Source organism: Epargyreus clarus, unplaced genomic scaffold (genome assembly GCF_041222505.1).
Source record: "Epargyreus clarus isolate Ecla_fem2 unplaced genomic scaffold, WU_Ecla_fem_2.2 ptg000010l, whole genome shotgun sequence".
Lineage (NCBI taxonomy): Eukaryota > Metazoa > Arthropoda > Insecta > Lepidoptera > Hesperiidae > Epargyreus > Epargyreus clarus.
In genome coordinates, this window is record NW_027332218.1 from 8189864 (window position 1) to 8214912 (window position 25049).

Below are 25049 nucleotides of genomic sequence, written 5' to 3' on the forward strand. Positions count from 1 at the left end.
CCTCAAAATCTATTTATCAAATATATTTAATATAAAATATAGCCTATGTTACTAGTGGATAATGTAGCTTTCGAATGGTGAAAGAATTTTTAAAATCGGTCCAGTAGTTTTTGAGCCTATTCATTACAACCAAATAAACAAACAAAGTTTTCCTCTTTATAATATTAGTGTAGATTTCCGCCCCGGGCCTTCGACGAGCTTAGTTCGCCAACCAAACATATCAACCAAACCATACCAACCAAATATGTCATTGACTTTCGAGGTCTAGTAATTTCCTTTCCACTCTGGGTTCCACCTATCTCAGGTGTCTGATTTTTTTTATTTTAGGTTAATTTTTAATGAGGAAAGAAACAACGTGATATTCACTCTACGTTCTCAAAAGCGTATGAAGTTTATCAACCCGTCTTTGAAAATCGTGAACTACAACAAACAACTTATTTAAGTAACTAGCTGACCCGGCAATCGTTGTGTTGCCATATAAATAAAAAAATGTTAAGGCAGAACAACCCTTATCACTTAGGGGTATGAAAAATAGAGAGTAGCCGATTCTCAGACCTACTGAACATGCATATAAAATTTGGTGAAAATCGGTAAAGCCGATTCAGAGGAGTACGGTAACTAACATAGTGACACGAGAATTTTATATATAAGATGGTCAATGATTCTAAATGACTGATCAGTGAAATAACCGTACAACGTACAATAGTCGCAAGAATTTGGAGTAAGTAAATAATTTATGAATTTGTATATTGAATTAAGTGAAAGTATATTAATTGTTTTACTAGCATTACCTATATACTCGTAATGCAATAGACAAAATTGGTGAAACATCTGTTCTAATAGTGACCTGGATACTTCAAAACTTGCCCAATAGGTTTGGAATGCAATGATTATTTTTATAACTTTAGTCCAATGTATCCTGCATGACATATATCAAAATATATCTTATAGAACCTAAAACGAAAATAAGTGTAAACTCGCACTTAATAATTGAGTTGATTAGTTGACTCAAAACCCCATCGTGTCGTATAAGAGTCAATCAAAAATGACAAAACAGCTACAAGAATGACGACACGTCACCGGCATTTTTGGAACTGTCAGTTGACCCCATGTCACCCAACGTCATCGTTTATTATTGCTGCCTTAACCCAGTTGTAAATCATTTACAAAGATGGTAGAACCCTTTGTGGTTCAACTCCGGCGGCACCACCGCCACACCTATTTCTGCCTAATAACAGCAGTGTTAAGCGCGGCTGTGCTCTGGCTGGATGGTAAGGGAGATATACTTTCCGTTACAGCTAATCCTACCTGGGGTTGATTTTATTTGTCCATGGGCGGCAGTAGCCATTTACCATCAGGTGGACTGCCCGCTCGTCTGCTACTCCTATATTATAAAAGTTTTAAGCAATGCTACTGTGTACATAAAAAGAGGTTTTGAGCAAAAGAAATGGAAGTATTCAGAAAACTGTCACTCTTTTCTAGTGCTTATAAAAACGCGTTCTAAATAATTTCTTTGGTTACTTTTCATTACCGACTTAAAGTTAAAATGGTTTCAAGAAAGGAAATTGTAAGTTAGTAGCTATAAATAAATATAAGTCAATTTGTATTTTGTACTAATTTTATTTTTATTTTCAGTCTACTGAGTATTTGGAGTGCATCTAACCAAATATTCTTTTTAATGAGAATGTTCGTCTGTTATTCTTCGGCCGTGGCACTGGCTCTGTAACAAAAAGAAACATGCTTTTATATTTCATAATGTGCTTTATTAATAAATTGATGAATAAATTAATTCTATCAGTCATTTGTTTCAATAATCGCGATGTAAAATGTAGTAATAATGTTGATGTACAGTGAGTTTCAGAAGTAGATGAGCAGATTAAAATTTTAAATATATCTATCCACCCAAGCGTTCATAAGTATGTAGCTTAACACTCATAGCGTCATAATTAGATGAACATCGTAAAGTGTCAAAAGTAGCTTAACACCTATGAATGTTTGGGTGTACAGCTATTTTTGAAATCTTCATCTGCTAATCTATTTCCGAAGCTGACTGTACTTGTGTTCTGGTTTGAAGGTTAAGGGTTTTTTATTTTATCCGAGGCGATCTAACTTAGTCCTCAGGAGTAACAACGCATCTGTGACCGACCTCAGGTACGACTCTTATCTTATCTGGAATTGACTGAAGATACCTATGGGCAGCAGAACAACTGCATTTTGTTTGCTGAAATGATCCAAGTAAATGTTTTTATTAACTCGATAATTTACCTGGATTAACCTGATTTTCATAGAACGGCATAAAGGGATTTTCAATCTTGCCTTCAAAAAGTACTAATCCCAAATCGTTGTCCCGTATAAAGAACAAGAAAGGACGGTCAACACGGAGTTGTATCTCCTTATCTATAAGTGGTATGACCATCGCGGCGGTAGCTGCTGCGGCCACTGTACCCTGCTCATCAACAGTCATCTGTACTTTATGAAGGACACTATTTACTGTGGGGGATCCATTTTCATACATCCCTGATAAGTCAGCGTCTTTACTGAATAAGGTGTTTATTTCCATCTGAAAATAAATAAACATTTTTTTACGTATCGTCTCTTACCGTTTTTGTTCCTTAATCGGGCTATAGAAAGTACGTAAAGTAAATAAACAAGAATTATACCTTTATTATTACAAGCTTGTAATATTAAGTTTTTGCATGAAATCGATTCTGATTTATATTTATTAAGTTTGTGTTTAGATTCTAATCGTTTTGCGGTTAAACTGTAAAACCCCTTCATATTTGTTACTTGTTAGTGTTCAATGTAAATGTACCTATCATTGTGTGCGAGCTCTATATTCGTCTCAATCAACTGAAGCACACTACTTTAAAAGTTAGCGACAATGAGTCTTGTTACGTATTTGGGACATAGGTTTTAGGTATTGCCTACGAGGGGCTTTACGGATGGTTTGACCACATCCGTCACAGGTTGGTCAATAACCTTAAACCAATTCACGTTATAGCAAAGTGGTGGAATACCCAGGCTTCTCTCTATTGTAATGACAATATGGATAAAAACGATAGATATTTAATATTCATCACATCTTGGGTGCAGAGTTGTAATGACGACGTTTATGTAAATTATAATAATTATATTTTATAATAATTATTGATTACAAAAGTGTAATGTTAAGTTGTCTAAGGACAACCCAAAAGTGAGCAAGCTGTCATACCGGTCTGACACACAGTGGGTTCCGAGTTCGATACTGGGCTAGACATACATCTAAATGGCGAATTTCGATTTTCAGTCGTGGGTCTGGGTGTTTGTGCATTCGTCTTTGTATATCCATAGCTCATACGACACAGGAAAAATCTTACTGTAGTGGATTGTAGAAAGCGTTATTATAAATTTAACTAGCTGACCCGGCAAACTTTGTACCGCCTCAAAATCTATTTATCAAATATATTTCATATAAAATATAGTCTATGTTACTCGTGGATAATGTAGCTTTCGAATGGTGAAATAATTTTTAAAATCGGTCCAGTAGTTTTTGAGCCTATTCATTACAATCAAACAAACAAACAAAGTTTTCCTCTTTATAATATTAGTATAGATAAAACCACTTACCCGTTTAAGCGCCGCAACCATGTTCTCATTATAATCAACGGTGAATTTGGGCATATACAGAAACACATCACTGGGCTGCAACAGTTGTGATATCTGAGGGAGACTCATGTATGGAAGATCTCTGATGACTGAAGCCAATCCATCCCTGTCTTGAGGGACCAGTAAGATCATGGAATAGCGTCTACCCTGGAAATAGATGATTTTGTTTAATAATTTGTATTTATTTACAATATACAAATAAAAAATTAAAATAATCATTAATTTAATTAATATAGAGCTTATATATAACTCGTGTCACAATGTTAGTTACCGTACTCCTTCGAAACGGCTTTACCGATTTTCACCAAATTTTATATGCATATTCAGTAAGTCTGAGAATCGGCTACTATCTATTTTTCATACCCCTAAGTGAGAAGGGTTGTTCACTCTTAACATTTTTTTATTTATATGGCAACACAACGTTTGCTAGTTCAACTATATAATAATAAAGATGTATTTACAAAATGTACATAGGTACGAGTATAAACAAAAATGAGAAACAAAAACATAAACACTACCATAAAAGGAAGGTTCCTAAGATGCTGGCAGCATTTCCTCTAATACTAATTAAATAGAGAAACTGTAGTATATAGAGTTTCTATAATATAGAAGTAACTATTTCAGCTTATGGTAAGCCACTGCCGCTTCTACATACTATTACTATTAACCCCAGATAGGTATGAGTCCTGCATGAAACCGGCTACAAATGACCGTCCACACTAGCCGTGAGAACTAAGCTTGAATGCCACGTATAAGACAGAAATATGGTGTGGTAAGGGAGAGAAAACTTTTCAACTTAGTCCTCGGGGGTAGAGGCGCACGTGTGGCCGACCTCAGGTTGGGACCTATCTGGGATTGATTATAGATGTCCATGGGCGGTAGTAGCCACTTACCATCAGGTGGTCATGATCATTTGCCTTGATGTTATAAAAAATACAGCGCTTCCGAAGTTACGAAGGATTCTAGGTTCTTGGCTAACTTGATTTTTATAAAGTAAGTCAGAGTATAGAAGTAATAAATTTAAAGGAAAATATTCTATGACAAGAATTGTCATTTTTGCGACAAAAACTTTACACAGCCGGACAAACATATGACAAAATTATTCTTACTTAACTAGTTTTATTTATAGAATAGATGAAACAGGAAAACCTTGAATAATGACAATCAAGTCACCGCAGCAGCGATGAGTTAATTATATTTAACAATTTCATAGTTACGTATCGAAATGGTTAAATAATAGTTATCTATCGCGTGTTTATCATAAAGACGACTACATTTTTAGGGTTCCGTGCCCAAAGGGTAAAAACGGAACGCTATTACTAAGCTTCCCCTGTGTGTCCATCTGATCGTCTGTCACAGGGCTCTATCTCTGTAACCGTAATAAATAGACTCCTGATATTTTTACAGAATATGTGTAATATAACAGTGTTAAAAATTTAAAAAAAAAAACAAAGTAAGTAAAATTTAAAGCCACGGAACCCACATTGTGCAAGTTCGACTCGCACTTGGCCACTTATTCAAAAGCTTTTGTATACTGTAGGTATACACGATACGAAGGTTTATGTATATTATATGGTACTTATTACTACGCGTATCGTTTTTCCCCTTTCCCGTAAGAATTGTACAAATGAAGTGCGATGTTTAAAATTCGAGGAAAAAACCCGTCTGTTTACGAAAAATTACCTTTTTTTTATTATAAGAGTAGCAGACGAGCACGCAGTCCACCTTATTGTAAGTGACTACTGCCGCCCATGGACATCTGTAATCAACCCCACATAGGATTAGAAATTCCTACCTGAGGTCGGCCACAGATGCGCCGCTACCCCTGAGGACTAAGCTGGAACGCCTCGGAAAAGTCTGTTTCTCTTACCACACCCTTCGAACCGGAACACAGCAGCGCCTAACACTGCTGGTATTAGGTAGAAATAGGTGTGGCGGTGATGCCGCCGGAGTCGAACCACAAAGGGTTCTACCACCTTCAAAACGATTTCATGTACCAAATTGTCTATGTTACTCCCTCGATTTAAACGAATGTAACGAAATCTCATGTGCTAAAATCCAGCAAACCGTTTGGGCTGTTGAGGTTGCCAAAGATATAGAAAAGAAAAACATTAAGGGCTCGAACACAAAACTGCGATGCGACGCGATGTGAATTCGCAACGCAGAAAATTGCGATGCGAATTGCTGCGATGCGATATCGTGCGGCGTAGCGTCTCTCAGGGTGACCAACAACAACAACCACTGTGCGATGCGAATCGATTCGCAAGTTCTTGCGATGCGTCGAGGGAGCTCGCAGATTTTTGCGATGCGACGTCGCATCGCAGTTTTGTGTACGAACCCTAAGGCAAGAGGGTAAAAATAGCCTCACTTTCTTCTTTAACTTTACGTGAAAGTTTTATTAAAACAAGTTCCACCATTTCCAAGATAACCCTGTAGGGTTATCGTGTACGCAGATGGACAGACATGACAATAAATTTATACTTAATGTTATTTTAGTATGCAAATGAGAAAATGGCATTTATTTATATTTACTTGTTATGATAAAAAGTAATATCGAGTATCTTTTAAAACCTGTTTGAAGGTGGTAGAACCCTTTGTGGTTCAACTCCGGCGGCACCACCGCCACACCTATTTCTGCCTATTACCAGGACTGTTAAGCGCTGATGGTTTGTAGTTTGAAAGGTGTGGTAAGGGACACATACTTTTCCGAGGCGTTTCAGGTAAGTCCTGAAGGGTAGCGGCGCATGTATGGCTGACCTCAGGTAGGAATATCTAATCCTTGGGGTTGTTACCGATGTGCATTAGCGGCAGTAGTCACTTACCATCAGGTGGACTGCATGTTCGTCTGCTACTCTCTACTACTATATAAAATACTACTACTACTACTCATATAAAAATAATCCTCGTGCTTAATCTGCTTTGAGCGTTTATATTTAACTGTTGATGTCTTCATCAGTTTCGAGTACCTATTTACAACAAAATGTAAAACACATATCACATTCAATATGGATCTATTTTGTATTAAAGGAGGCTTAAGTGTCAATCATAATTTGTACGCTGCGAACGATTCAGACGAGAGCAAAACGTGAGAGGACCGGTATTATATAATGACATGTTTATAAGCATATCATATTACTTCTCTGAATATGTCATAAAAAACATAATTATGTCGGTTTCGTGTGTGGAACTTTTCCATGTTTTGGAGGCATGTTGAGATATTTTAAAAGTCGTTAAATATTTTGAAAGTCATCTGGGGATACGAACACTTCCCAAGAGGCAATCCGTACCTCCTACAGAGTCTAAATCAGTAAAATTTACTAGCATAGTAAGATTCTTAAGAAGACTATAGGAGTAGCAAACGAACATCCAGTCCACCTGATGGTAAGTGGCTACTACCGCTCATAGACATCTGTAATCAACCCCAGATAAGATCTGATCCTATCTGAGGTCGGTAACAGTTGCTCCGCTACCCCTGAGGACTAAGCTGGAATACCTCTGAACAGTATATCTCCCTTACACTCCCTTCAAACCATAATACAGCAGCTCTTAACACTGCTGTTATTAGGTAGAAATAACATTTGTATATTTAAGATACAATTTTACGTCAATACCTGATACGGGAGTTCAACAGCATGTGCTCGAAGATTATCCACGTAAGTGTAGTTCAATTCGCAGGAGAGAAACATCATAGCAACATCGATGCAGGTGCCTTTGGAGAAGAAGCAGTCCTTTTGGGTGTGACGAGGGTCAAAGGCACGTTGCCAGGTGCCCCTGAAGAACATGGCATTGGTTAACACCATGTCAGACGTCGCGCTGATGTCACCTGAAATGTTAATTATATTGTTAGTTTTAAAACTAGGAAATTAAGAAATTAGTGAACGTTATATCATACCTCTATCTAAATTACACACATTTAAAATGAATTGAATATACTCGTAATTCTGAATTAACGGATTAAATAAAAATTATATAAAACGCTTTCTACGCCTTCTAAGAAATATGTAGGAAAGTTTGTAAGGAATAGTAAAGAATAAAATGTCATTTGATCAAAAAACAGGCCAAAATATTAAAAAGAAAGCTGTTTCAAATAGACCTCAAGGTCATTTATTGCACATCTTTGAGCTAAGCTTCCTACGGAATCGTTTCCGATTTCGGTTCAGTACAATTATGGTTGACAGCCGGTTATACTCGTAGCTATTCCGTTCACAAATACGGAGTGTATTCTTCAAGTGGACTATAAGTCCATTTGGACAATGAATTAAGGTTCGAATGTCAGGAAACCTGTGGTGTGTAGAATGTATCAACTCGCACTTAGCGCGGTGAAATGTGCCCTTCTCACTCTGAGAGAAAACTTAAGTGCACAGTACGGGAACAGTAATGGCTTAACTACGACAATAACACAAATTGTACAATAAAACACCATGAAGAAAGTAATGTATGGTCTATCAGTATCTGTTACAGTTATCTTACCGGGCCCAACAACATGAGTGATATGCGCGTTAGTATTCGCACTGGTCCAACCATTGATCAAGTCTGCAACAGCAATAGGGTTCTTGAAGTCGGCGAAGCGTACTTCTGAATGGTAGACCTTGCGCAGCATCAGCTCGTAATCCCGTTTAAGTTGCAGCTTATTTGAGACGAAGACCGCATTTGCATTGTGTAGAAGTGTACCGGTTTTGTTACTCTGAAAGTAGGTTTACACGTTTTATATGCTGTGGAAAAGCGAAAATTTATAATGTGTGATGTAAACGGGTTCCAAAGTGATTTATGGTGACTTAGATCAGTCGATGTTATCGGAAGATATTAAAACCAAAAGATAAACAGTGATTCACTGCGATTTTTTTTTATTGTGGTCTTTATAGCCTAATGCGGTGACCACGGCAAACCACTCTAATAATAAAGACGGATAGACTAAGGATTCAACCAGAACCCGTCAGGACTACTTTGTTACCCACGAAGATTGTGAAATTTCAAAAAATCTAGAAAATAGCAGCTATGATCCTCATAAATTGAAATAGTACATTACGATACGAGGACGAAAAATTTTTTTCTGACAAGTGTGAGTTTGCAGGCCGAGCCGCAGGCGAGGACTGCAATCACACGAGTCAGAAAAACATTTTTCGTCCGCGTGTTGTATAAAATTTTATATTACGGGGTCGGAAATGGGGGTTTTGCGCACGCGAAGCGTGCGTAAAACGTCAATTTACGCACGCCGTGATATAAAGATATTTTTAAACTAGTAGATCATTTTGGATTCAAATATTGACATTGCCAACGCTATTTATATTTATTAGTCAGCAATGAACAACTTAAGGTTAATACTAATTATTTTATAATTCACCTATAAATTACTCTGGGATTTCCAGAGTTTAAACCACTTCTTATTAAAACCACTCCACTATTTCACGGCATTGAGTTTTAAACGACAGGCTTCATCTAAACATAATTACTCAATTTATTATTTACTACTTACATTTGAATTTACTTATAAATTGCACTATTGTAAAAAAGAATGCCTATTTTTATACTAACTATGGAACTCTATTGCAGCCCAATAGATAAAGGATTTAACAGTACCTAGAATTGGACACAAAAGAGAAGTGATGTCATTCTTTAAATAAACTGTAGGTTCTTTTCTTGGGATTGGTGGCAATTGTGGCATAATTTATAATTGGTTAAACATGATTAGCATTCCACCTTTTCTTCTTCTCCACCTTCAGTATAGAATTTTACATTTTACATTTTACTCTACATGTTTTTGACTTTAGTAGCAGTATTAGAGTGTGCTGCTCTATTCTGGGTTGAAGGATAAGGTTATATCTATCCGAGGCATTCTAACTTTGTCCTCGGGGATAGCAACGAGTCTGTGTCCGACCTGAGGTAGATCTTCATACCTAGAGTTGATTACGGATTTACAAAGTTGGCGGTAGCTACTTACCATCAAATCGAATACATGCCCGTTTGCTACTCGTATAAAAATACTAAGACAAATTTTCAGAATTATAAATATGTACTTACCATAAGTAAAGATAAATACAAATTCAGCTGTTCTCTATACTCCTCCTTATTTGGCGACAGTCGCAGAGCACTCCTGATTTCCGATTCAGTGTTCCCTCTAGCGCCCTCTAGTATCATAGCTAACGTGGATTTGATGCTGGCTGGAGATATCATCACATTTCCACTGTTATCTTCGGTAGCGTATCGGAGAAGGTCAATGTCGAAGAAATGGAGACGCGAGTTTTCTTTTAATCGCTCTCTTTGGCAGTCGAAGGTGTGGAGAGTTGCTAAGATTATCACTAAAATGATATAAGTACTTAGAATATTATCTTACTCTTAAACTCTTAATACTAATCGCCTATTGACATCTATCGTCGTCGTAGTTGCGTCGGCGACCATCTAGTCGCTTAAGTTACTGAGCAGTGTCACTCGGGAGAACAATTTGTTGTTTGAGTGACCGACGAGAGGTAGATACATGTGTGATTTTATTTGAAAATATCTGTCAATTTTAGATCATCTTCGCACTAACTGAGCAACTATTGCGATAGTATCTCCGTCGCGTTAACCGCTATTTAATCACATCTATCAGTTGCTCAAACGATAGTTGACAATGGATGCTTCGTCTTAGTATCAATCATATTTACTTAAATTAAAATTTAAAAGTACAGAACAGTTTCGGACTAATTGTTCTTTTTGTATTTCACTGGTATTAAAAGAACACTAATTTCGCCCAGAGGTCTCATGAAGAAGGATTCTGATATTTTTTTGAGTTTAATAGCCTCAGGAAAGCCCCAAATATCTTTGCGTGCAGATCTCTAAATGAATGATCAGTGATTTCCAAGAAAGACCGGTACAAAAACAGAAAAAAATCAAACAAGAAACATAAATATGTGAGGCATGCATATTTGGATTTGAAATACCTATTATTGAATTGGTTGTCATTATTAAGCTGCACTATATAGATACGTTATATATGACATGCCGTTTTTCTTAACATACGTATTTTTCTTCTTTATCCCACTCAAAGAAATAATAATAAAAATAAAAAAGTGTGTAACTTTTGCCATTATTATTCGCGTTTAAATTAAAATTAGATGTGGTTTACGGCAACTTAAGTGGTAAGTGCTTAGTAGGTACTCGTACTCGCAGTAAATACATATTAAGTATATAAACAAATAAATAAATTCATCTAAAATATTCAGAATGATCATCACTGGCTTGATTTTATCTCCAAGCAATTATTACTTTTTAGACCTATATCATTATCTCCAAGTATTTGCAAAATTCTGTTTAATTTAATCGGAATTAGGTACTAATCCGTCTAGTGGTAATAGGAATATCATCAAACAAGACCGGTTTACCTCCGTCATCATCTCGTAACTTGTCGTCGAAAATTAAAAATACATCTTATTCTTATTTGACCGTACAAAAACAAATAAACTGAAGGTTAGACTTAAGCATAATAAGCATCGCATGAAGTGTTTACAATTACTTTAAATGAACACGGTAGAAAAATACATTTATTTATGTTTTAATCGCAACTAAAATAAATAAACTCACCAATAAATAACATTAAAGCCATTGTAACTTTATTTTGAATACACAAACAAAACACAATATTACCGTGTACAACACAAACGCACTTTTATCGAACACCAAATCTTAAATGTTTTGTAAAAGGACCCATAATCTAAGTGCGAATTATGTGAATGGAGAATGGTTTCTGTTCTGAATCGCAGAGTCGACGTGAGGAATAATGACCTGTTGAACGTGATTCACAATAGAGCGGGACAGGGCCACTGTGACGGATTTAACGGAAACAGGGAAATTCGAGTCTAATGAGCGCTAGGAAATATAAGGGTCTATTTATATGCAACTCTTTTATCTGCTTATATTGGATTTTTAGTAAAATGACCTGTTGATTCATAATAGAGCGAGACAGGGTCGCGATGTGACAGATTTAATAGAAACACTGAAATATGGGGTCCAATGAGTGCAATGAAATATTAGGGTTTGTTTATATTAATCTTTTTTGTTTGCTTGTATTGGAAGGTTAATAAACTGGCCAGTTGAACGTGATTCATAATAGAGCGGAACAAGGCCGCGATGTGATGGATTTAACGGAAACAGGGAAATATCAAGTCTAATAAGCGCAAGGAAATATTGTTTGTTTATAGGAAACTGATTTTTATTTGCTTGGATTGGATTTCTAGTAAAATGACCTGTTGATTCATAATAGAGCGGGACAAGGCCGCGATGTGGATTTAACGAAAACAGGGAAATATTGGGTCTATGAGCGAAAGGAAATATTAGAGTCTGTTTATATGTTTGCTTGTATCGGAAAAATCCGAAACTGTTTATACGTTTGTTTGTATCTAAAACAACCTGTTTAGCGCAATTCATAATAGAGCAGGATAGGGTCGAAACATGAAAGAATTAACGGAAACAGGGAAATATCATGTCTAGTGAGTGCAAGGAAATATTAGTCTGTTTATATGTTTACTTGTATCGGGAAAATCCGAAACTGTTTATACATATAAACAGTTTCGTAAGTAAACATTTACTTGTATCGGGAAAATCCGAAACTGTTTATATGTTTCCTTGTAGCGGAAAAATCCGAAACAAAATAATCTAAAACGACCTATTTAGCGCGATTCATAATAGAGCAGGAAAGGGTCGAGATGTGAGAGATTTAACGGAAACAGGGATTCCTATAATTAATAGGAACCTGATTTTCGCATGCTTGTATTTGATTTTTGTAAGTTTCTTAATTGAGCTAGACTCTAATTTAGATGGCGGATTTAATACAATCAGTGAAACGTATGTTTTATAGAGGGCAAGAAAATATTAATTTATTTACAGTTACTATATTTATATATTAGACTAATGTTTCATTATCTTTATACACAACCTATATATACATACCTAGATAAGGTTAATTTAATATAAATATATGTACATTAAGGAAAAATATATGAATAAACGTATAAAAGATATAACTGACATTTACGGGACTTGTAAGACTACTTTTATAGATATACAAATTCCCATAATATACTCTATAACATACACATAAAATGGCTGCCATTTCATATCATTATCATCATCATTATCATTATCATTATCGCTGTTGGATTACCTAATAAATAATTAAATAAATATTGCTTAGAAAATAATGATAAATAATAATCTGTGATTTATTGACAAAATTAACCGTGTTCCACAGCATTAAAGATTTTGAATGTTGTACAACTCTATGTGGTTCGACTCGGGCGGCACCACCGGCACACCTTTTTCGACTTAATAACAGCAGTAGTTAGCGCCGCTGCCTTGATGCGAAGGGTGTGGTAAAGAGACATACTTTTCCGGGGCATACCAGTTTAGTCCCCAGGAGTAGCGGCGCCGTGGCCGACCTTAAATAGGAAACTAATCTTATCAGGGGTTGATTACAGATGTCCAAGGGCGGCAGTAGCTACTTACTCAGGACAGCATTTTCGTGTGCTACTCGCATAGATACTCCTAACGAGAAAATGTAACCAGTTTTGACAATTGAAATTGTCACTGTCATCTATTTTCGTGTTTGAAAAATATTAAAAAAATGTAGTTATCAGAGCATTTACGAATGAAACGATATTTCTTCTTTTTCTTCGATTCTAAATCGAAGAAAAAGTGCGGAGATATTATTAATTAATTATTGGTGTTTTGCACTACTTAACTGCACATGTTGGCATTGTTCCGCGTAAATCACACCATGACCGTTGGATACGTAATGGGAAAACAGTCAGCCATTTTACGTATGTGTCAGGCATTTGTGGCTTCCTTCAATTACAAGGCTGTGAAATATCTATACTAATCTATAGCTACTCGTATAATATCTATATAAATCTATGGCCGAACGCCTTGCATATTCTCACGGAACTGCAAGTGACTAGTCTGGCTAATCACTTACGTCATTTATCAGTGACTTGTAAGCATAATACCCATTACGTTCGGTCAACGCAGTTCAAGGAATGGAAAACACAGTCATTAGTATGTATTATCCTCATTTCACAATGTCACTTGTGTGCATAGGTAATATAGTATACTTAAACGATAAGTAGTATATTGAGTATGTATTTTAGGCCAAAATTATATTTAATATTGTACTTATAATAATCGATAATGAAATAATTTCAAACTAAATAAATAATCGTGACGACCCGTGTGGCGCAGAAGTCACCATACTGGTATGTTAAGCAAAGGGTTCCGAGTTCGATCCCCGGCCACTCGGAAATATAAATTATGAATTTAGTTTTCTGTGTCTTAAGTGTGTGTCCATAGCATTCATGACACAGAGAATTCTAATGTTGGGTTTTGAGTACAGAAAGGTATTTTTATTATTATTTTTTAATTAGTCAAACCTGTCATTCACAGACCTATATTTGTTTGTAATGATAGATGTAAGTTTTCATTAAATGAATTAATAACATTAAAATAATTTTAGCTAACGCTGTCATTAACACATAACTCGTCTCAATAAAAATTGTTATTTTAATTGGCGGGGTATTTTTTACCTCTTGTTCTCTATTACGTGTGAGCTAGGAAAATAATTATGCAAAAGTCGCCTTTATTATTTATCCATATTTCCTTGTGTACATACGTATTTACCTAAATACAATGCATGGCATTTAACATCGATGTACATATCTATCGTGTTACGTGACCATGCGTCCAATCCTTGTCCAGGATTGTCCCATTTTTAGATCTGTACCTACCAGTGTCCGCAAGAGCAACTCGAGGGCACCAAAATGTTCCGTTTTAGGAAAACCTTTTCGTCATAACCTTAATGCTAAAATATGTTAACAAATATATTACCTAAAATCATTTAAGAGAAGATTGTAAACTTCCGAGGGTAAATCCTTATAAGCTGTTTACCTTTTTTATTCTTTTAATTATCGTCTTAATAAGACTTCTCTTAAAGAAAAAATATATTATCACATAATTATTAACCACGATGCTTACGATCGGTAAGTGGAGTAGATCTGCGTGTAATTCAATGTTCCGCTGTCGCTTGAAATAGTTAAAAAATATGGGAGAAAAAAGCATAGACAACATAACGAAACACGTTATTTTAATATTCTTTTTACAAAAATAATAAAAATATTGTAAAATAATAATATTAAATTCGGATACATGAGTTATTTGATCTGAAATAGATATAAGATTTGGTACAAATTATAAATGCTGGTTTAATATGGAAAACGTGTATTTTTATGTAATTAAGTCTAGATCCAAAGTCGGGCGATCGTACCACAGATGCTTGCTATCTTTGAGGTCTAATGCTCGTTATTAATATTTAATCTATCCATAAGATACACACCAAAGATCGAAATTTGACAATTTCTAGTAGAAAGTAATTATCAGATTCTTCTCCATAGCGAAACATCATGTGAAGTGACGGTCGATACTTTGACGTTCAAAAAGAGTTCTGTCAAAATGTACTTTGTATAAAATATTTTTGATTTGATTCGAAAAAAATGTCGATTGTTAGTTGGCAAAACATTGGATAGATTGAATATTGATAACGGGCGGAAATTGAAATGCTCCATATGTGTGTATATGACTATAACACTATTGAAAATTGGAGCGGGTAGAATGAAAAACAAACGGTTATTCGTGTTCTTGTACGGTATCTAGACGTTAATAAAGTAGTATTTTAGATAGATTTGGAGTTGCCGTTCGATATGGTAGGGTCGGACAGCCTGCCCATGAAGAGCATTTGCTTAGTAGCTTCGTCCTGTATGAAGAACAAGAACGGACGGTTCGCTATCATTTCCGCGTTGCTCACCACGTCCTCTCCAAACTTGTTGACGATTGATATTTCTGAAACAAACCATGTTTTTTTTTAATAAATCTGGTCATTTTTAATGGTGGTGTTAGGATCGCAAATGAGAACAGAGTCTACTATAAAATTATGCCAATCACAATGATATACTCTCACACACACACTTTTCCAAAAGTCCAAATGTTCTTCATCTTTTTTCATTGTTTGACACTGTCTTATTGTTGTTCGTAAATGCATTATTTCAAACTCTTTGCAGCACCACTATTTTATGAAATACAACAGTTATATGAACTGTTTTATTCTGGTGACCACTTATAGGCGAAGGACTTAGGTGGTTAGGGTTAACGGGTAACCCCAACCACCAATCTACACCTCCACTCACACACTCTTGGGAAAATATTTGGAACATAAGAGGGTTGCCGTCATTACGAAAATCGTAAATAAAAAAAAATGGTACCCACCTGTAGCAGAATACGCCACGCTTCCCAGTTCATTGACTTCAATTCCAGACCTCTGCAGAACCTTGGAGATCTTCAGCCGTTGAGGTAAGTAGTTCCCGCGGGATATGCCAGGGAACGACGCTGTATCCTCAAATGCTTGCCTAATACCCATCTGAGGAAATCGTATGATAAAATGTTATTTATTTCCGAAACTTTATATATACACTTACATACAGGTATATTACAAGTAACATTAAAAATACTATGTAATAAATTAATAAGCTAAATATTACTTCGGTGTTAGGTTACCAGGAAAATATACTAATAATTCTTTGTTTTTTCAAATTGATCCCATGAATCCCAAATATAAAACATTTTTTTTAAAATGTCTGTCAGTACGGTTTAAGCAAAGTCAAATTATCGAAAAGGTTGAATCAATTTCCACAAAATTTACACCGAGTAAGGTACCAAAAAAGTGGATACCTTATACGAACATTATAAAATATATAACTTTAAATAAAATAATAAGGACAAGTCACTGCAAAAGCCCAACTTTTATGGCCAAACTTATCCATTACCCAAAATACACACGAATAAAAAAATAAAACTAAAAATAGTTTATTACTTTCAAATGGAGTCTACAAAACAAGTGGCAAGGACCCCTGTACTGGGTTGAAAAACCTGTGTTAGTGAGTACCCCGTTCTTCCAAACAAGGCGATATTAACAATTTGAGATCTAATTTTAGTCCAGAAAAAATGTATGAATGGTTACAATGGAGTTAAGGTATGTTATAAAAGTGTGTGAGAGGGTGTGTGTGCGTTGTGTGTGTGTGTGTGTGTGTGTGTGTGTGTGTGTGTGTGTGTGTTGTGTGTATGTTGTGTGTGTGTGTATGTGTACATGTGAGAGTGTGTGAACGCGTGAGTACGTGTAAGTGTTAATTAATCAAGTATGTCCAAATTGTACTGACCTCTCTCAGAATATCATCCAACAGAGTCGTATATTCAAACTGGAACTTGGGTAGAGTCACAGCCACCAGATGCTCTCGGAGTTTGAGCAATTCAGCGCGAAGGCCCGTGATGTCGTTTATGATCTGATTGAGACCCGTCAATGTGTCGGGTAGGACGATGTAAAAGGCGAATTTACTGCCCTGAAAATGATTATGGATTAATCTATTGTTTATTACATACGTTCTATTTCTAAGGTAAGAATAATTATAGTTTAAAAATTAAAAACCACGCTAAAATCGCACAAGGAAAATCGTTAATCCTGATTCCTGACGATCCTGATGAGTTGATTGGGTTAAAATTATTAAAATCGTGTATTGTCATCAGTTCTTGATAATTGTTCAAAATTTTAAATAAATCGGACCGTTTAAAGTGGATAAAAATCGATTTCAAAGATTCCGTTACATACATACGTTATACGAGTACATATATACAACCCAAGCTAATAAAAGCGTGCTAATAACAGTACCCTTAGTATGAGTTTTTACGTTCATCCAAAAACGACTGTTTTTGTATTTTTTACGTATTTCCCATACATTTCCAATCAGTTCTGATACAATCCGCTAGGGGTGCTGATTGGCAATGTATGGGCAAATACGTAAACAAATACAAAAACAGACATATTTGTAAAAACGTAAAATCTCATACTAAGGGTAGATACTGATTTAAGCGCTGCTGAGTTTCATTTGAAAAATGGCAGACTGACATTTTTTTATTATTATATTAAAACTTCTTTAATCACATAATTATTCTTTTCTACACAAAGTTGATTCAGTATTGGTTTTACATAGTGGACTTTTGTTTAATCGTGGGTCGATCGAATTAGGTATGCCTTAAATGACATTCTTAAGTACTTAATATCCGGCCGATCTCAAGCGTACAGCAATTACATTTAAGATTCATTACATATGTCCATGAACTGTAGTAGCTATTTTTGCAGTCATAATGAAGAACGAAGTATTTGCAGATAGTGTCGAGAAAATGCGTTTAAATGAAAGATTACTATCTAATCTAGTGCACTTTGCTATCAAAAGTTCTTTCGTTACTTATTACATAATAAAAACCTACAATGGTGTGCCGGAGCACTTACGATGTAGTGATGTTTGAGAATCTCCAAGGGCATTGACATTTCATCAATAATCAGATTGTGAGTACAATATACCTTGAAAGTCTTTCGTTATAAATAAAAAAGTAAAGGTAGAAACTCTTCAAGTTCCGCTTTGCTGGTAACATGTATATTACCAGTCAGTTTCCGTTTCATTATATTTTGGTCCAATAGTATTTAGGCGCAGGTGTCAAGAGGCGCGTCTACTGCATGCCGTTTGCTACTTCCATTAACCAAAAAATCTGTTAATTGGTTCTGCTTCGGCTACACGGCTATACAAGCAAAAAAATATCCGCCTACCCACTCTTTTGCTCACAAAATAAAATACGAGAATTATTCTTGAAACCTCATTTCTCAGTAAGTAATCTTTTTGGGAAATAAATAATGTTAAATCATAAAATGATACTCACTAAGTAAGGCAGTCTCAAAATTTTCGCACTGAACCTAGTTGATTCTGTGTAGTAAAACTTGTTCTTAAGCGTCATGAAGGAAGTTTCCTTGATAACGGTCGGTGTTACGTAAAAAATGTCGGTCTTGGTAGCATTTGGCAGGAACTGGTGACGCCATGTGCCCTTAAAGAATAGTGTGTTGATGACCAACAGAATTGCTCCAGCGACGTCATCTGAAATATGAAATAAGTCAAATAATGAGACACAGACTTTATAATGAAATGAAATAGAACGTTGTATCGAGGAGTTGTATTCTAATATTCAGATCTTCCTTTCTGTACTTCCTCATACAGCATTAAAACGATGTTGCTCATTATCTATAGGTATACAAGTTAAAGATCAGCTGATATGCTTATATTTTTTGGTCATAAGGTCTCTTATCTGAATAAACTTTTTAAAGGTCTGACAAATGTGTATATAGAGATTCGGATTTATAATCTTAGATGGCAGCAAACATGTAGATTCCTTAACAAAGCAAGTACCTCTCGCTAAAAGTATATCGTCAATAAAACAAATTGCAAAATGCCAGCTCTCGATGGTGACACACATTTGAGGGGACTGTCGAATGGTTAACACATATATGACGGTTTCAGATAGAACCTCTTTTCTGCATGGTGTTGGTTACAGATGTCCATAGATGGCAGTAACCACTAACTATCAGGACTGCTAGCTTGTTCGGTACTTTAGTATAGAAAAAAAATACGGTAACTATATTGAATTGTGACCAATCAAAGCGTTTTTCAGCAATTTTTTTTCGATTTTAGTTCTGCTTAACTAAGCGAATCATTAGCAAATTTCCAAGGTCGGCAATCTACGAGCGTTTCAATCTATTCTTTACTCGATAACAACATATTTGTAGGCGGTAGAATCCTTTGTAGTTCGACTCCGGCGGCACCACCGCCACATCTATTTCTGCCTAATAACAGCAGTGTTAAGCGTTGCTGTGTACTGGTTTGAAGGGTGTTATACTTTTCCGAGGCATTCCAGCTTAATCCTCAAGTGTAGCGGCGCATCTGTGGTTGACCTCAGATAGGGATTTCTAATCCTACCTGGGGTTGATTACAGATGTCCATGGGCGGCAGTAGCCACTTACCATCAGGTGGACTACATGAACGTTCTCCTATATTATTTAAAAAAAAAGTTTATCGTTTTCCTACCTTCGTCAACCAAATCAGTGATTCTTCCCATAGTGCTATTTGAGACCCATGTGTTGATGGCCTTAGCAGCTAATTTGGGCTGGCTAAAGTCGAGGTTGCTTATATCAGTCTTGTAAAATTCATGAGCAATGGAAGCATAGCGTTGGGATATCGTCGCATAGTTTCCAACGTAGATCCTACTGGCTAGGTTTAGAATGTATCGAGATAACTTTGTCTGTAAGTGGAATTAAATGTTATAAGTATATAAGTTTGAAGATAGTAGAACCCTTTGTGGTTCGACTGCGGCTACACCACCGCCACACTTATTTCTACCTCATTACAGCAGCGTTAACCGCTGCCGTGTTCTGGTTTGATCGGTTTGTTAAGGGAACATACTTTTTATATTTGTTTTTATTGTATATTTTTTTGCCGAATAATTTTTTTTCTTTCTTTCTTTCTTTTCCGACGCGTTCAAGCTGAGGGGCGCATATGTGGCCGACCTCAGGGAGGAATATCCTATATGGGGTTGATTACATATGTCCATGGACGGTAGTAGCCACTTACCGTCAGGTGAGCTGCATGATCGTCTGCTACGCATATATTATAAAAAACAACAATATAAGTATTCATAGACGAACGAATTTTACATGTCTATGATTTAAAAATATTTTTTTACACAAAACGAAATCTTAAATAATTTTATCTACATAAATGTTATACCGTTTGTTTTTATTTTGCTACGCATGTGCGGGTTAACTTTTAATCGATTAGGCAGACTTATCGACGCATTTCTAACAATCATTACTTAAATTGCATCAATCATTACGTTATCTATACGATGCTAACAGTATTTTCCTGCAGGTCACCAATCCAATGACCAATCCACGTACAATTATAAAATATAGTTGATTCACATGCGCCAATGCAATGTATAAATACAAACTCAAGTATTAATCAATGACAAGCAATGGATTTATTCAGGTATACAAACAAACATTATCGAAAATAAATCATCCACACTACTTGGTTTAGAGCAGTGACATGTTAATATCAGGCGAACTGCAAGCTTGTTTGCTATTTCAACCCACACGAGTCATTTATTCAGATAATTAACAAAACTTTGTATATTTCTTCATTAATCTGTACCTTAGTATGCGTTTTTACAAAAATGAGTGTTGTATTTGTTTAAGTATTTCCAATCAGTTCTGATTCAGTCCGCTAGGGACGCTGATTGGAAATGAATGGGCAAATATGTAAACAAATACAAAAACAGCCACTTTTGTAAAAACGTAAAACTCATACTCATACGCTGATTGTCCACTGCACCGTCACCGAGCCCCGAGTCACTGACGAACGTGTGGTGGACAAGCTGCTATAGCAAATGTATGTACGCTACTTCGGCGCCGTCATTAATTATCGGTATCGGCTCGGTGACGATGGCGGTGGACGAACAGCGTTAGTGTACAGTTGTCTCAGTAGCCGGAAATCGAACTTGACACCCTTAACGCATCAAACCGGTATGACCGTCGATCATGACCTCCACGAGTACTTACTTGCAGTGAATCTGTCATCCTTGAGAATTTCTGCCTGACTACACTCATGTCGTTATCGAACCCCAATACTGCGTTAACTTCACTCCGAGTGGGCCCCGTGGCAGCTTCGCTGAGGATGGCCATCGACAGCTTCAGGCAAAGTGGTGATAGAAGGAAGTTTTCACTCGAAAGAGATGCTATTCTCTGAAATCAACGGGTAATTTTGGGAGTATTTTGTGAATTTGAATGTTAAACGGATTTTGATTAGCGGGGCAATTCACGAAATAAGGCTTGTAACGATACTTCATCATGAGTGGATTGATAAAGATTTGTAGGCATGCTGATGAAAGTACAAAGGATACAAAAGTATAGATTTCTCTTGTGTACACATTTGAGTTACTTTAATCTTCTTTATAATCATGTTTAATTTATTTTTCCTTTTTAAGAGACTGATTTAGCTCATCTTATGATGGCTCGCCCACGGCAGATTTAATTTGTTCGGTCCAGTATGAAATATTACAGTCGCGAAATAGCGTCACTTTTTCGCTGGAAGACCTCAGCCATACATGATAAACCACAATAATATCGTACAAACGTTACATTTATATACACACTTAAGTGTATTTTATATACTTACATCAAGTTCCCAGGGGAAGAGAAATGTAACTTTTGTCACTTCCCCAATACATAATTAGTAGTAGTAGTCCGCCTAAAATTGATAGTCTGCTTTGAATACAAAAATGAATCGCGTCGCCATGGGAAATTGATGACTTCACCTGCTCGCAACAACTTCAGAGCGGACTAGCAGTTTGGCGAGAACTATACCAAACTGATCGATAGTCAGCAGCCAGGTTAGTTGGTTACCTAATTAAAAAATATCTTACTTTCGTCAGAGCCAAGTCAAACATGTCGTACTCAGCATCCGTTGGAAGATATTCGTCCATCATGTCATAATAGTCAATATCATCTAAACTCTGATTATTGGGGTAGACTGGTGTTACAGGCACAGCCTGAGTGCTGGGGTAGTTGGGGGTAATGGGTGTAGCCTGGTCTGCGGCGGGAATACTGAGTGTGTTCGGAGGTCTTCCGAAAACACTATCAATCAGCGGCTGGGGTACGCTTGCCCCGCCACATAACAGGATCGGAGCTGAAAATAAAATAAAATATCATTTTATGGACTAGGGAAGGAGCAAACGAGTTCCCAGTCAATCTGGTAAGGTTAAGTTGCAACTGCCGCCCATAGACATTTATATCATATTTTTCTATACACTCCCGTGACTACACGGCTATATAACACGCTCTAACAGTAGTAAATACGTTAACATTTTACTATAGGAGAATACGTTTTGTCTGTGTTTGTGGCTAAATGTTTATAAACCAGTTTATTTGTAATTCAATAGCATCTGCAAAATCTTCATATTTTGTCTGATAATAGTTCCTATAACGAAGCTTTATTTTACTTTGACAAATTAAAATGCATGAGGCATTTTGTCATTTGCTATTCAGTCCATAGAAATCTACTGCAGGATGTAAGACTAAAATAAAATTATTTTTAGCGTACTCACTGCATTTACATGAGTTTTGATAACGACACATAAAGAACATTATATGTTGACGCATTTATTTCTGACCATATCGTTTTAATACCATTGTTTATTTCATTTACGAATCATTTAGAAACCAAGAGCTTTTTCTGCGTACGATGCCCTCATCTATTTTAAAAACCCGCTATTTACGATAATTAATGACGTACCTACCTACCAAACAACGCTCGCTATCTACTATTTTCCCAACTTTCAGTCAAAGGCTAATTTGATAACTCATTATACATTTGATATACTTATAATACGTGATATAAGCAGCTAAGCAAATACTTACTAAATTTATTAATTAATTAGTTTCTCGTTAATTTAAAACTCACTATCTTAGTAGTTTTTTAATATGTTTACATTGACATTTCACCTCTGGGGTAAGACGCCCGGGATATATAAGATTTTTGCCGTTGGGTTTTCCCCACAACATATACATATGCGATGTCTAGCTGAATAGATCAAGTGAATACATCCATGTTATATGAATTAAGCATATGTGGGATTCATTTTATGAACATCGTTCAGCAATTTATAAAATAACATTAATTTATGAATAATTCAATTATTTACGCTATTATAAAAAAAAGAGATAGAATATGTTAATCATGTTTATGTATACTTTATTGAAAATATTTTCGGTAATCCCGCTATTTTAACACGTCCATTAATAATATCAGCTAACCCTATAAATGACCTCAGAGATAGCAAAGATTCAAATGTAAACATACGCTTACCTAAGTATATGAATAAACTTATTTTATAATTATTTTGTTATGCAATTATTTTAGTGGTATCTAAATTAAAGATCCATATACCTGAATAATATCAAAATTTTACAAGAACTTTTACTTAATTAACAAAAAACTTAAATTGCAATAGGTAAATAGGTAGGCAAGTAGTTAGAAGAATTTTTATAAGTCAGTAAATAGAAAGAGTAGGCGGATATTGCGAAATTATATTCTACGGGACCTTGAGAGATTCCTTTATTATTGTCCGAGCAAGCATTATAATGCCACAAAATTTGCCTTGCGGAAAATAAACATAAAACTCAGCGGCCACGACTAGTTCACGCTGTAAGACAAATAACATGTAATGACGTCACTAATATAGATATATTTATAATAATTACGGGGAATACTATTTTCCCTATATTAATATTCTACCCAATACGTTACCTACCTACTACATCGAACATATATGTTAAAGGTGACTTAGGTATTATTATAATACATATAATTATTTTAATAATAAACATTTACTTAAAAATAACTGTTGCTATGGGTAGACAGATATAAAAATTTTAAAGCTTTTCGTAAACGCGTACATAGTTGATTTTATTTACCTGTATATAAAGAATATATACCTTTTGAGACCTTTAACATTATATAGGACGTACAATAAGTAGACAAAAAACACTCACCGAAAAGAAATATAAGATACATCCTCATCTTTTAGCAGGCGTCCGTGATTGAGGAAAAAATATATTTACGTAAAAAAACGTCGTATGTATGTGTAGATACACAAATACAAAGCCGAGTGCGATTAACACTTAAATGCGTGGATAGTAACAAGATATCACTTATTATAATCGAACACAAAACTTGAGCTTTTAAAGATTCATTTTAGTATGGTTAAAAATACGTGTTTACTTGACAAAGTGCAAATCGCCACTGTTGACTGGAGGAAGGTTTTGTTATAACCGGTCCGACGTGGAATGATGATAGCGTGTTTAAAACCAAACTCATAACGATCAATATGTTCATTTATCGGATAACCGGACACGGTGATAATTTGCGGCGAAATACCCATTAGGATATCGTAAGCGGTCACAGCCGTTTTTTGTGACCAACTTGAAATACTATAGGAATCCTAGATAACGGTATAAGCATATTGCTACCCGCGAATACTATTTTTAGCCACCTTTGCATTTGTAGTGAGGATCATCATCATCATCAACCCATTAACGTCCCACTGCTGGGCACGGGTCTCCTCTCATAATGAGAAGGATTGGGCCATAGTCCACCGCGCTGGCCAAGTGCGTATTGGCAGACTTCACATACCTTTGAGATTCTTTTTTTTTTAAATCTCTCAGGTATGCAGGTTTCCTCACGATGTTGTCCTTCACCGTTTAGCAAGTGATAATTAATTTCTAATACGCACATAACTTTGAAAAAATCAGAGGCGCGTGCCTGGGATTTGAACCTCGGACCGAGTCCGAGTTTCTTAACCACTAGGCTAGTGAGTATGCATAGGTGTAGTGAGGATGCATCCATTAATTAAGAAGTTTTCAGCGATTTCCCGACCCACCCCTCCTCTCCCTCTTG

General features: G+C 35.9%; 1 protein-coding gene across 1 annotated transcript; it reads right to left on the bottom strand.

The window, feature by feature from the left end:
• Positions 1 to 1600: 1600 nt before the first annotated feature.
• Positions 1601 to 24414, bottom strand: serpin-3 (serine protease inhibitor 3). Its single transcript, XM_073077576.1, has 14 exons — positions 24146 to 24414; positions 22018 to 22280; positions 21155 to 21337; positions 19623 to 19836; positions 18427 to 18638; positions 16875 to 17054; positions 15928 to 16078; positions 15340 to 15504; positions 9664 to 9941; positions 8116 to 8329; positions 7257 to 7468; positions 3607 to 3792; positions 2266 to 2560; positions 1601 to 1720 (listed from the first exon to the last, which is right to left on the bottom strand). The coding sequence occupies exons 1-14, from the start codon at positions 24171 to 24173 to the stop codon at positions 1659 to 1661; spliced, it is 2643 nt and encodes an 880-aa protein (XP_072933677.1). The 5' UTR covers positions 24174 to 24414; the 3' UTR covers positions 1601 to 1658.
• Positions 24415 to 25049: the final 635 nt, after the last annotated feature.